Here is a 12,681-nt window from a genome sequence, read left to right on the forward strand (position 1 = left end):
ATTAGAGGGTTTTGAGTAAGGAAGTGACATGACCTAATTTCCTGATTTATGACTATGAAAGGTCATTCTAGAAGCTACACATGTTATAGGAGAACATGTGTAGGAGGAAAGTGTGGGAACTAACAGGGAGACCGATTAAGAGGCCATTGGAATGGTTCAAGTGGTAACTGATGGTGAGATGGTGATGAACCAGGGTGGTGGCAGTGGAGATGGTAAGAAGTGATTGACTTTGAGATATGATTTAAAGCTACAGTTAATGGGGTCGACTTATGAACCAGACGTGGGTATGTGAGATAAAGGTAAGTCAAGTTGATTTCAAGACATTGGAACTGGAGTGGCCTTGCGTCCGCCTTTCTCTTCTCCTTGCGTTGACGCCGCCCCTCTCTCGTCAGCCTCTGGCCCGCCGGCTCCTCAAAGCCGAACACCATGCCTTCAATAAAGTTGCAGAGTTCTGATGGAGAGATTTTTGAAGTTGATGTAGAAATTGCCAAACAGTCTGTGACTATCAAGACCATGTTGGAAGATTTGGGGATGGATGATGAAGGAGATGATGACCCGGTTCCTCTACCAAATGTTAATGCAGCAATATTAAAAAAGGTCATTCAGTGGTGCACTCACCACAAGGATGATCCTCCTCCTCCTGAAGACGATGAGAACAAGGAAAAGCGAACGGATGATATCCCTGTTTGGGACCAGGAATTTCTGAAAGTTGACCAAGGAACACTTTTTGAGCTTATTCTGGCTGCAAACTACTTAGACATCAAAGGTTTGCTGGACGTTACGTGCAAGACTGTTGCCAATATGATCAAGGGGAAGACTCCTGAGGAGATTCGCAAGACCTTCAACATTAAGAATGACTTTACTGAAGAAGAAGAAGCCCAGGTACGCAAAGAGAACCAGTGGTGTGAAGAGAAGTGAAACGTTGTGCCTGACACTGTAACACTGTAAGGATTGTTCCAAATACTAGTTGCACTGCTCTGTTTATAATTGTTAATATTAGGCAAACGTAGACAAATGCAGCAGCAAATCATTTGTTTTAGCAGAATATTGTCCTCACTGCATGTGTAGTTTGAGTACAGATTCCAAACCCGAGTTTCTTCTAGTATGATTGAAAGTTCCTGTTTACTTTGCTCTGAATAAAACTGAACTGTGGGTTCTCGATAGAAAGTGGCATTTGGGGCTTCCTCTCTTCTCGCAGAGTGATTGCTGCCTGGTTTATTGTCCAGTTAAATTGAGTGATCTTTTAAAAGTTGGCATTGTAAATAAAACAACTTCCAAAAAGTTTTCTGAAATAGAATTAAAAAAATACTATCTTTATTCATGAGTTGGAAACTGGAAAGAGGCTACTTGACACAAACGTTCTGAGTGGGCCCATTAGGCTGTCCTTCAGCTGCACGGTCAGTCAATACCACTGGCATTGATCAGCTGGTGTGTAGCAGGGCTCCCTTAATTGGATCTGAGGACTTGTTCTTATTTTTAATCTTCTCAGCTTTGAGTATATTGCCTAGAAGACTCAGTTACTACCTGGTTTGTGGTTTTGGGGGTGGGGAGAAATGTAACTAGACAGTTTGTTAGCTTTTCAATTAAAAAAGACACTTAATTCATGTGTTATGTCATCTTTTTATAATCACTGTCCCCATATGGGGGACACTGTTGACTCTACTTGCATGTCAAAAATAACCTTTAATATTAAAATATGTGGCAAAATCCAAAAAAAAAAAAAAAAAAAGACATTGGAACTGACCAACTAGTGCCGTTTACTAGCAAGAGAAATGCTGGGGTCTGGAGGTTAGGAGCACATACTAAGTTTGGGTTGCGTACTAAACATTCAGAGACACCAGCTAGCCAGATAGCTACCTCTAGAGTTCACTGGAGAGATGAGGGCTGGATTTATGCATTTTGGAAATAACAGCATATAGATGCTACTGAGAGCTATGGGGCTAGTTGAGTTCACCCTGGAGAATAGAAAAAAGATAGGAAGAGGAAAGAATAAAGCTGGGAACCTGAGAAGAGGCCAGAGAGGCGGAAGAAAGGGGGTGCCCTCGAGACATGAACTAGAAACAGGCTTCCGAGAAATGATCACCAGATTGGACCCTGGGGAGGCTATTTGGTGGCCTGGACAAGAAGGATTTCTGCTTAGTGATGGCGACACTTTGGTGTGGTGGATTCCAGCATGAACAGAGGTGAGGAAGTGGGTACGGGAGCAGAGAAATTGGGTGGTAGCTGGAAAGGAGTGAGGAGGCAAGGAAGTTGTGTTTGTTTCATTTCTTTGATGGGCACTATGATAGCACGTTTGTATGCTGATAGGAGTAATCCAGTAGAGATTTAAAAACTGATGATACAGAGAGTTACTGAGAGAGGAATAATCCAGGGGCAAAGTCCCTGAGCAAGGAGGTAGGACAGGGAAACCAGAGTACAGTGGGGGAGAAACACAGGAGCACAGACCAATCCTTTTCAAGGGGAAGGAAGTGGTTAAAGCTACAGGCAGATTGACAGGCTTAAGTGGGTGGGGCACTCAGCAGAAGTTCTGACTACTCCTGTCTTCCCGTGAGTAATCATCAAGGATGTCAGCTGGAAGTGATGATTTGGGAAGTGGTCCTGGTTTGAAGATAAATGGAAAACTCAGTTGACTGCAAGTTTGTGGTAGGATTTCTGAGTAGTATTGAGGGTCTCTTTGAGGTCTGGGCTCTACATGAAATAATTAAGTCAAAACCTGAATTGTGTGGGGCCTTTGTTGTGGTGTAGCAGGTAAAAGCCACCGCCTGCAGTGTGTGGGCACCAGTTCGAGTCCCAGCTGCTCCACTTCTGATCCTGTTCTCTGCTATGGCCTGGGGAAGCAGTGGAAGATGGCCCAAGTACTTGGGCCCCTGCACCCACGTGGGAGACCTGGAAGAAGCTCCTGGCTCCTGGCTTCAGATCGGTACAGCTCTGGCTGTTGCAGCCAACTGGGAAGTGAACCAGCGGATGGAAGACCTCTCTCTCTCTCTGCCTCTCCTTCTCTCTGTGTGTAACTGACTTTCAAAAAAAATAAATAAATATTAAAAAAAAAAACCAAAAAACAAAAAAACCTGAATTGTGGAGCAGCCATCGGGCTGCAGCAGGTTAAGCTGCTGTTTGGGACACCTGCAGCCTGTAGTGCCTGGGACCGAGTGTCATCTCTGCTTCTGATCCATCTTCCTGCTAATACACACTTTGCTCCTGGATTATTCCTCTCTCAGTAACTCTGCATCATCAGTTTTTAAATCTCTACTGGAGGCAGCAGCTGATGACTCAAGTAGTTGGGTCCCTGTCACTCATGTGAGAGACCCAGGTGAAGTTCTGGGCTCCTGGCTTTGGCCTGGTCCAATCCTGGCTGTTGTTGGCATTTGGGGAGTGAACCAGCAAATAGAAAATCGATATCTCTCTCTCTTGCTCTGCTTTTCAAATACATAAATAAACTTTAAAGAAAAAAAGCCTTGATTGTGTGTTCCTTCTCTTTATACAACTCAGCCCCTATCCACAGTAATTATTATATGTATTTATTATGCATTAGTGTACATCACCAGGTATTCATTGATTCATTCAATTTCATTTATTGAGAGCCAGGCACTCACTTAGGAACTATGGTTACAGCAGTGAACAGGCAGGTCTCTGCACTCCAGGAACTTATCTTCCAGATCTTAAAAGATACACACCCTCATCTTTGGTAAACATAATGAAAATAATTAGGACATGGAAATAATCCATATTTATCTCCTCAGAACAGGAGTCACCTAAGTTCCTAGAATAGTAAGGCCCCAGGTCAGATTGGGCCCAGCAGAGGAGTGAAAGGCACAGCCGCCACGGGGCGTGTCTCTTTCTTTCCCACTAGTACAGGGCTGGCTCCACGGAATCCAGCCAAGTGCAGCAGACAGAGGAGTAATCTGCTGGAATGTGTGTCTCTAGTGTCAGAATAAGGATTCATCATTGCCTCCAAAAGAGCATGAATTAATTCACCGTCATAACAAAACAAGGTCTGTGCATCCAGATTCTCAGGACCATAGAAACCCTAGAAGACACAGCTTCCTTTGAACTTCTGGCTATATCCAAAGGCAAGCAGAGCATGCCCTAAAAATGGCTTATTGATTCATTCTCCTCATTTCATCTTTGTTTTTTTTTTTTTTTTGGACCTATTTTGTTTGACCTTTATTATTTCCTTTCTCTTTTCTCATTCATTTTCATCTGCTTTCCATTTTTAAATGAAATAATAGATCCCTAAAATCGCTGGCTCAGGAGGCCTCCATAGGCACTGGCACTCTGAGAAGAAAGTTCACTTTAACTTAAAAGAAAGGTTTCCTTCTGACTTTGGGCATGTAGGTATGGGAAGAGCAGGGTGAGACCATGTCCACTGAGATGACTCCAGGGAAAGATGTGGGTTCTTTCCAAGTAAACCCAGACTTCACCACTCTGTCGCAAACAGCAACAATAACGTGCTGTCTGTTGGATCCAGAAAAAAAGAATCAGGAATGCAGGGGATCAGCTTCGTGCTCTATTCTTCCATGTTCACAGGCACTTCTTCTCTTTTTCATCTTTATTCATTTTCATTGTATTTGAAAGATCAGAGATAGAGAACTCTTGCATCTGCTGGTTCACCCCCCAAATGCCTGCAACAGCCAGAACTGGGCCAGGCTGAAGGTGGGAGCCAGCGAACCCAATCCTGGTCTCCCACAAGGGCGACAGGGACCCCGGTACTTGGGTCATCAGCTGCTGTCTCCCAGCAGCATCAGCAGGGCACTAGTAGGAAGCAGAGCTGGGACGTGAACTCAGACATCCTGATATGGCATACAGGTGTCCTGGGCATTATCTTAACCACTGTGCCAAACCTCCATGCCTAACAGGCATTTTTAACCTGATGTTTCCAAAGAGAATACTGGTACGTCAGAGTGTTCTTGTCTACCCCAAGTAGCACTCGCGTGCCATTTCCATCTCTGTGCAGTAGGTGTCAGCCACGCACAGCCTTCCAAAGTCCAAATACAATATTTGTAAGAAAATGACCCTTCCACCTACCCTTTCCCTGGTTAAAGGGACCAGTTGCTTCCCATCTGAAGCATGTAAAATATCATTCAGAAGTTGAAAACACAGTTGACTAAGTACTGGGGAGATGGCCAAGCCGAGGATTGTGTGAAGGGATGACAGATGGTGGGGCCTAAATTAGGTATTGTGGGTCTCAATGGACAGAGATTATGAGTTGGCCCCAAGGTGGGTCTCTAAAACGCAGTTTTGACACCGCTTGGAGGCTACATAGGCATGGCCCTGATGGAAAGTCTTTTGTTTCCTTGGGTGAGAGAATTTGAGGCAGGGACAAGCTGCTCATGAATAGTTTAAGTGTCTGGTCTTTGACCTCAGGTAAGACACATCCGTGAGTCTCAGCTTAATTTTTTAAGTCCTTAAAAATAACTGCCTTATCTATACAAGATACTTAATGAGGAAAAAAAGTCAAGGTATTGTTCACCAAACAGCTTGTAGACTGTAAAGCGATATTTAAATGTAGAAGGTAAATAAAATATTAAAGGCCAATGTAGAATAATGAATTAAAAAATTCAGTGCTCATAATTTAATAGACTTCAGGTAATCATTTTTTGCAGATTTCCTTCAACATATTGCATCAAGATTTTTCTTTCTCTCTGATGTTCAATAAGCCCATAGAATTTTGACACACTTAGGATTTTTATCACAAAAAGATCCCAGCCTAAAGCGAAAGACTTCGTATGAATGGCTCTTGGAAGGAGGAGAGAGCCCTTCCTTGCTTTTACATTGCGTCATTTATAGTCATAAATCAGTTGTGAATTCCAAGTGCTAAAACATAGAAATACTAATCTTCAACAGTGCTTCCTTTCCAGTTTGGCAGACTTAGTACCAGTGTAGCCCAAGAACGTGAGTGATCCCATAACCCCCCTTAGCTTCCTAATTCATAAACGGAGGGCGCGAAGGCTTACCATATTGTCAGTTGGTGCTGGTTTTGGCAAGAGAACTCAAATTAATCACTTTCATGTCTTATACCCTGTTAAGTCTGCATCATTTAAATGAGAACTAAACACTCATGAAAGAACTCACATTTGAGAAGCGGAAAGATTATTTGTTTTCCCCTTTGATGTTGAAATCTGAACAAAAGCCTGCAAATCGGATTTGCTGAAAAATGAAATCCATCAAATTTTGCCTCCGTTATTTCCTAGGGTTGCCAGGAAAGGCCAGAGGCAGTTCAAACATTTCTCATTTCCCATGACTCAGCCCCTCCCGCGGAGTTTTGTGCTATATATTCCCTGCCTGGCTGAAAACCCTTTCTACGCTGCCTTCTTTTCTTTTTTCTGCTGAGGCTTTCAATTTGCTGTGTGTTGAGCTGGTAGGAGAAGAGAAGGGATTGAAATTCCAACCTTTGAAACCTCTTAATACTTGCTGAGTTATCAAGGGACAGACTGAAGAAAAGCCTGGGGAATGGACTTTACCCGTTTGAAATAGCCTTTGCCACAAAAGCTCAAACAACCTCATTTTTTAAGGAATTAACTATCTATTTAACCCTTACAACGCACAATCTTTTGGGACATTTTCCAAAAAGCAAGGCCAAACCCCTGTAGCTAGTGGCCAGTTTGGGAAACTTTACTTTTGAGACTCACTTGAAAACAAAGTCATTTTGCATATTTGATAAGATTCAAAATAACTTCATTTTAGACTCACACTGTTGTCCGCTATATTTCTTCGCGCTGGTTTTTTGTTTTGTTCCCAAAGTACTTTACAATCAATGATAGACCTAACTGCTTTCTGGCAGTTTCTCCAGGGAAGGGAAGCAGGTAACAATATGGTATTAAGTTAGTCATCTCTTAACGTCAGCAAGGCTGCTTGGCCATCAGGGAGGTGCTGATAATTCCCCCGCCTGCTTTTCAAATGCTGACTTTTATAGTAAATTGCGGATTCAGGATCTGAATTTTTTTTTTTTTTTTTTTTATGTGTCAACCAGCCCTGGGTAACAGCTGTGAACAATGAAGCTACCACTTGTTCCTGGTGGTTTAGTTTTCTTCCTAGTCTTCATGGCTCACAGTTACACTCCATGAAGCTCTCCCATTTTTCTTAATTCCTTCCATTGGCTTCTCCCCACGTGCAGATTCCTCCGAGCTTCCCAAAAAACTTGAAAAGGGTGGATGTCCTTGCACCCTTTCTCCTGTACCCTCCAAAGCCCCGGTCCTACAGGCTGACTGCTGGTGGCATTCGAGGCGTCTGCATCACTGTCCCCAAAGGCTGTGCTGCGCCCTGCTCGCTAGCGAGCTCCCCCGGCGCCCTCGGGGTGCGAGGATCGCACCCCCGCCTAGCGACCAGCAGAACGACGGAGACGGGGACAACGACAAGGGGGAATCGCGTAGGGGCTGTGCACCAATATTTAAATAGCAGCGGAAGGAGGAGACGCGCCGGAGGATGGAGAGGCGCGGAGGCGACGGGGCGGAGCCTCGCCCAGCGAATAAAAGCTGCGGCTCGCAGGGACGCACTTGGGCGTGCGGAGGAACCACTCGGCTGGAACCCGCAGCGATGGGGCAGCCTGTTCCGTGAGCGCCGAGAGCCGAGCGAGGCAGGCAAGGGCAAGACGGGAGAGGACGTCTGGGGAGAGCGGAAGCCGGAGGCCGGGAGGGGAAGAGAAGCCCGCGGCAGGTGGAAGTCAGATCTGGCGCGAGCCGGCCCCGTCCTCCGCTTGTTTTTCTGGGAGAGAGGAAAAGTACCTGAGGATCGCTCCTTCGGTTAATGAAAACTACTTTTACCCTCAGCCTTAAAGACTAAGGGGAGGTAAAGGCGGTCCCTGTTCCCTTAGGAAGAGCGCTGAAGGGAGCGCAGACTGGCTCTTTTTTAAGCGTCTGAAATCCGGCGGCGGCTGACGCGCCGAGCGGGTCCACCCGGGCGTGGACGCATCCCTTTCGGGAGCAGTCCAGCGGGAGCCGCTGGTGCAGGGCTATTTTTATACTTAAATATATATATATGCTCCCCACCCCCACCCCTTCCAAAACAACACTTTCCTGGTTTGTAAGCACGAGTGATGAGAAAGTGTCCATACAAAGTAGGGATATTTTCCGCCTTTCCTCTGCTTGTCTTTTTTAGACGGTAGGAGTGGTCCCTATTTCGGGAAAAGGTCATTTTAATTTGAAAGGCTCTCTCTCTGTATTTATATTCGTACGCACTGAGAGAGAGATACAGAGAGAGCGCGCTTTTTGGAGGTTGAAATCTTACTGAGAAAGATGGAAAAGGGGGCCAGGCACCGACACAACACCGACAAGAACCACGCAGGTGGGAGCGAATCCGAGGATTTCCCCGAGGCCGGCTCCGGAGGGGGCGGAGTAGCCCTGAAGAAAGAGATCGGATTGGTCAGTGCTTGTGGCATCATCGTAGGTGAGTCCAATTTCTTTGCCCAGCCTCTCCTCCGCCTCTCTGGGGGTCGTCGTGTTGGGACCTTAGCCCCTCTAAAGCACTATTTTTTTGCTGTATTCCTGACGGAAGCATTGCCGGCCGCCTGTGCTGTTACCTTATTGGAAGTCACAGACGTCAGCCATCCCTCCCTCCGAAGCGGACTGAACAGTTGTGTCCCGTGTTCAGAGAACGGAGCAAATAGGGTCACCGCCCTGGCTGATCATGCGGCCCCGCATTGCCTGGGACCCGAACACTGGAAAGTTCTGATTCAGTAGCTTTAAGGTGCGACGGAGGGACCTGAATTTTTAACAGGCTTTTATGCTACCACCCTCAAGAGGCTGTTGGCTGGCTTCCGGGACACATTTTGTAGATATTTTGTTGTTTTATGCTATGTGAACTGTGGAATGTGTCCTAGAAATGACAACAGCAGCAAGAATCGTGCCTTGCCTTGGGAGCGTTTGCCGTCTCACGCAGCACTTTTGCTGTGTGACGTGGGGTGCGATGGCTGGGATTTTGTACCCGCTTCACAGATTAGGAAGTTAAGGAAGAAAAGGGGAGACAGATTGTGCCTTTCTGTAAACGGAGAGTTTGCCATTGGTGTCTCATGGCCTAGTGGAGTAAAACTGTCTCTCTTTTTATTTTTAAAGATTTATTTATTTATTTGCAAGTCAGAGTTACAGAGAGAGAGGAGAGGAAGAGAGAGAGGTCTTCCATCCGATGGTTCGCTCCCCAATTGGCCGCAATGGCCAGAGCTGTGCCCATCTGAAGCCAGGTCTCCCACGTGGGTACAGGGGCCCAAGGGCTTGGGCCATCTTCCACTGCTTTCCCATGCCATAGCAGAGCTGGATCGCAAGAGGAGCAGCTGGGACTAGAACCGGTGCCCATGTGAGATGCCGGCGCTTCAGGCCAGGGCGTTAACCTGCTGTGCCACAGTGCAGACCCTGTAAAACTGTCTCTTGACACCCCCAGAAGACCCTTTGAGGTTGTCTAAGGGAATCTTGCCTAACTAGAGGTAGAGGAAGAGCTGACAGGTGGAATGTGTGTTCTGCCGTGGAAGGTGGGCATCCTGGGGGACCCGGTTGTCCCTGTGCACCACTCCGACTGACTACCCTGTTCTTTTCTGTGTTCTTTGCACAGAAGCTCTGCAGGTGCCCCTCCCTGACCTCACTTCAGGGGCTGAGGGCTCCAGCCACCTTTGATAGGGGCACCCCTTCTTCCCACAGAAAGGGGTGCAGGACAGTGAAGCCCCGAGGGAATTCTCCATCATCTTTCCAGAGTTCCCTTGTGGAGGCTAACTGTGTCCCTGGCCTGTGAACCAGTTTCCCTGCACAACACCGTGTTCCATGCAGTAGCTCAGAGAGGTTTTGGCATCTGAGCAAGAGTGACACTGGAGAACGCCCTTGAAATCTAATAAAATCACTCCAGTATTCAGATAATCCTCTTCACCTCTACACCCAGACTCAGTGGACATTATCTCTAATAATGTCTTTTCCAGTGGAATCCCATTGTATCTAATTCTCTGGCTCTGGGAACTTTTCCAGGCATCCACAGTTATAAGAAGATAATGCTATAAAAAAATTACTGTCATGATCTGAACGTCTCATTACATTTTCTTTGCCTCTCCTTTACTTTATCTCAATTGCTCTAAAAAAAATGAGATCAGCCAAGGACTCGTTATGTACAGCACATGCCAATTCAGGGTCTATAAATAGCCTGGAGCCTGTTACCTCTTTCGCCAGTTTGACTGATATGATGAAGGGTTTTTCTGCCTTTGGGAAGGTCCTGCCTCATATGCAGGTGCGCAGGCCCACCTGCGCTCAGCATCAAAACTCCTCCTTCCTGCCTCGCTCTTGCTCACCCATCCCCTCCACGTGAGCAGGGATTCGGGAGGGGAAGGTATTTTCCTATATGCTAGGTTTTTGTCTCTTTGGCATTTTCTTCTAAGACTATGAAGAAATGAGGTGTTAGGGCTAATAAGTACAGTTTCCCGTGGGGTGATTTGTTCATGACCTCATGGATGCTCATTCCATGTGAGAATAGTCCCAAAGTTCCCCGTGGTGCCGTGATAGTGGTGTTCTTTGGTGAAAGGAGATTCTAAATAGGTGATTTCAATTTTTTTTTCTTTTTTTAAAAAAAGATTTATTTATTTGAAAGGTAGAGTTACAGAGAGGCGCATATATATATATATATATATATAGAGAGAGAGAGAGAGAGAGAGAGAGAGAGAGAGAGGTCTTCCATTTACTGATTCACTCCCCAGATGGCTGCAACAGCCAAAGCTGGGCCAATCTGAAGCCAGGAGCCAGGAGCTTCTTAGAGGTCTCCCACGCAGGTGCAGGGGCCCAAGGACTTGGGCCATTTTCCACTGGTTTCCTAAGGCAAGGCAGAGAGCTGGATCGGAAGTGGAGCAGCCAGCACTGCAGGTGATGGCTTTACACCCATCTCACCCCTCCATGCCACAATGCCGGCCCCTAAATGGGTGCTTTTAAAGACATTGGGATTTTTTCCAAAACTGAGAACCATTGTAGAGTTAATAAACTCTATTCTACTTCCATTCAAGCTAGAAGGAGACACAAATTTCCCTGTTACAATGTCACGGGACAGAATGCTTTCTGCTTCCGTTCGTGCCTGAGTGTTGAGTAGCACATGTGCTGGAGAGCTATCTTGTCCTCCTGTAGGGGGCTTTCCAAGTGAATGATAGCAATTCAGGTTTTTTCAGCACAAAATGCAAAAAATAGAACTGGTATTTTCCATGCAGAATTCAGTTATCTGGTGCTCAACGTCAATGGTATGGCAGCAAAAGAATTAAAAGGCAAAAAGAGGGGTAGGCATTGTGGCATAGCAGGTTAAGCCACCGTTTTCAAAGCCCACGCTGTTCAAGTGCCAGTTTGACTCCTGGCTGCTCTTCTAATCTGGATTCCTGCTAATGCATTCTGGAAGGCAGCAGTGGATGGCTTAAGTAGCTGAAACCCCTGCCACCCTTGTGGGAGACCCAGATATAGGTTTTTGGCCCTTGGCTTAGGCTTGGCCTGATTGTTGCAGTCATTTGGGGAATGAACCAGCAGATGGAAGATTGATGTTTCTCCCTCTGTCTCTCTCTCTCCCCTCTCCTTTTTACTTTGCCTTTCAAGTAGATGAAAATAAATAGGAAGATTTTTTTTTGACAGGCAGAGTTAGACAGTGAGAGAGAGACAGAGAGAAAGGTCTTCCTTCCGTGGGTTCACCCCCAAATGGCTGCCATGGCCAGCGCACTGCACCGATCCGAAGCCAGGAGCCGGGTGCTACCTCCTGGTCTCCCATGCGGGTGCAGGGCCCAAGCACTTGGGCCATCCTCCACTGCATTCCTGGGCCACAGCAGAGAGCTGGACTGGAAGAGGGGCAACCGGGACAGAATCTGGCACCCCAACCAGGACTAGAATCCAGAGTGCCGGCACCGCAGGTGGAGGATTAGCCTAGTGAGCTGTGGCGCTGGCTGGAAGATTTTTTAAAAGGCAAAAAGAGGCAGAAAATTTCCCAGTGAATCAGGTGATATGATATGGAAGAGTAGCATTTGTCCCAGATATGTCTCATCCCCCACTGAGTTAGGTGAGTAAGTTAAACTATATGTTTCTTGCAAGTTCATAAAATGTCATTAATAATCATCCTGGATGATCAGAAGTAGGGATTATAGAACAGCACAAGAATATAAAGTGAGCTAATAGAACATTCATGCTCTAGAGTTATTTATAATCTGATTGGAGAGATAAGATTCCAGTGCATTAGAGAACATTGAACATTCTTGATATGGTTTAGCTGTGTAAGAACTGAAGGAGGGCAAAGTTAGGTGAATGGTTGGAGGCCCAAAGAGAGAGAGAGGTTCTTATAAAGCACTAGGTTAAGAAGACTCTTGAAGGATACGTGCTAAGAGGGAGTAGGGAAAATCTTTCAGGGAGATTTTATAGGTTAGAGGATAAGGACTAAACTGTTACTTCCTTGAGCAAAAGTTGTATCTTATACATCTGTAAGTCCTTTTTTTTTTTATGTTTATTTATTTCAAAGTCTGTTACAGTGAGAGGGAGAGGGAGAGAGAGCGCACGCAAGGGTGCTCTTCCATTCTCTGGTCCACTTCCCAAATGGCTGCAATGGCTGCAATGGCTGGAACTGTGCCAGACTCAAGCCAGGAGCCAGGAGCTTCTTTGGGTCTCCCGTGTGGATGCAGGGGCTCAAGGACTTGGGCCATCCTTGCTGCTTTCCCAAGCACATTAGCAGGGAGCTGGATGGGGAGCGGAGCACCTGAGTCTT

At 46.2% G+C, this 12,681-nt stretch overlaps 2 protein-coding genes across 2 annotated transcripts in view; both read left to right on the forward strand.

Moving 5' to 3' along the window:
- The first annotated feature begins 380 nt into the window (after positions 1–380).
- LOC133769448 (S-phase kinase-associated protein 1) lies at positions 381–1,167 on the forward strand. The gene has a single exon (XM_062204647.1). It carries the CDS (start codon positions 427–429, stop codon positions 916–918), a length of 492 nt encoding a protein of 163 aa, XP_062060631.1. The 5' UTR covers positions 381–426; the 3' UTR covers positions 919–1,167.
- Positions 1,168–7,509: 6,342 nt separating this feature from the next.
- The window catches only part of SLC7A8 (solute carrier family 7 member 8), a 59,038-nt gene continuing 53,866 nt past the window's right edge, over positions 7,510–12,681 (forward strand). Inside the window, exon 1 of the mRNA XM_062205434.1 lies at positions 7,510–8,382. Within this exon, the coding sequence (XP_062061418.1) occupies positions 8,232–8,382 (151 nt within the window). The 5' untranslated portion in view covers positions 7,510–8,231. The remainder of the gene's footprint in view (positions 8,383–12,681) is intronic.

This window comes from Lepus europaeus, chromosome 11, assembly GCF_033115175.1.
Source record: "Lepus europaeus isolate LE1 chromosome 11, mLepTim1.pri, whole genome shotgun sequence".
Taxonomy (NCBI): Eukaryota; Metazoa; Chordata; class Mammalia; order Lagomorpha; family Leporidae; genus Lepus; species Lepus europaeus.

Bases quoted from the DNA above. Each gene is read 5' to 3' on its own strand.
- LOC133769448 (XM_062204647.1), top strand. From the start codon at position 427: ATGCCTTCAATAAAGTTGCAGAGTTCTGATGGAGAGATTTTTGAAGTT.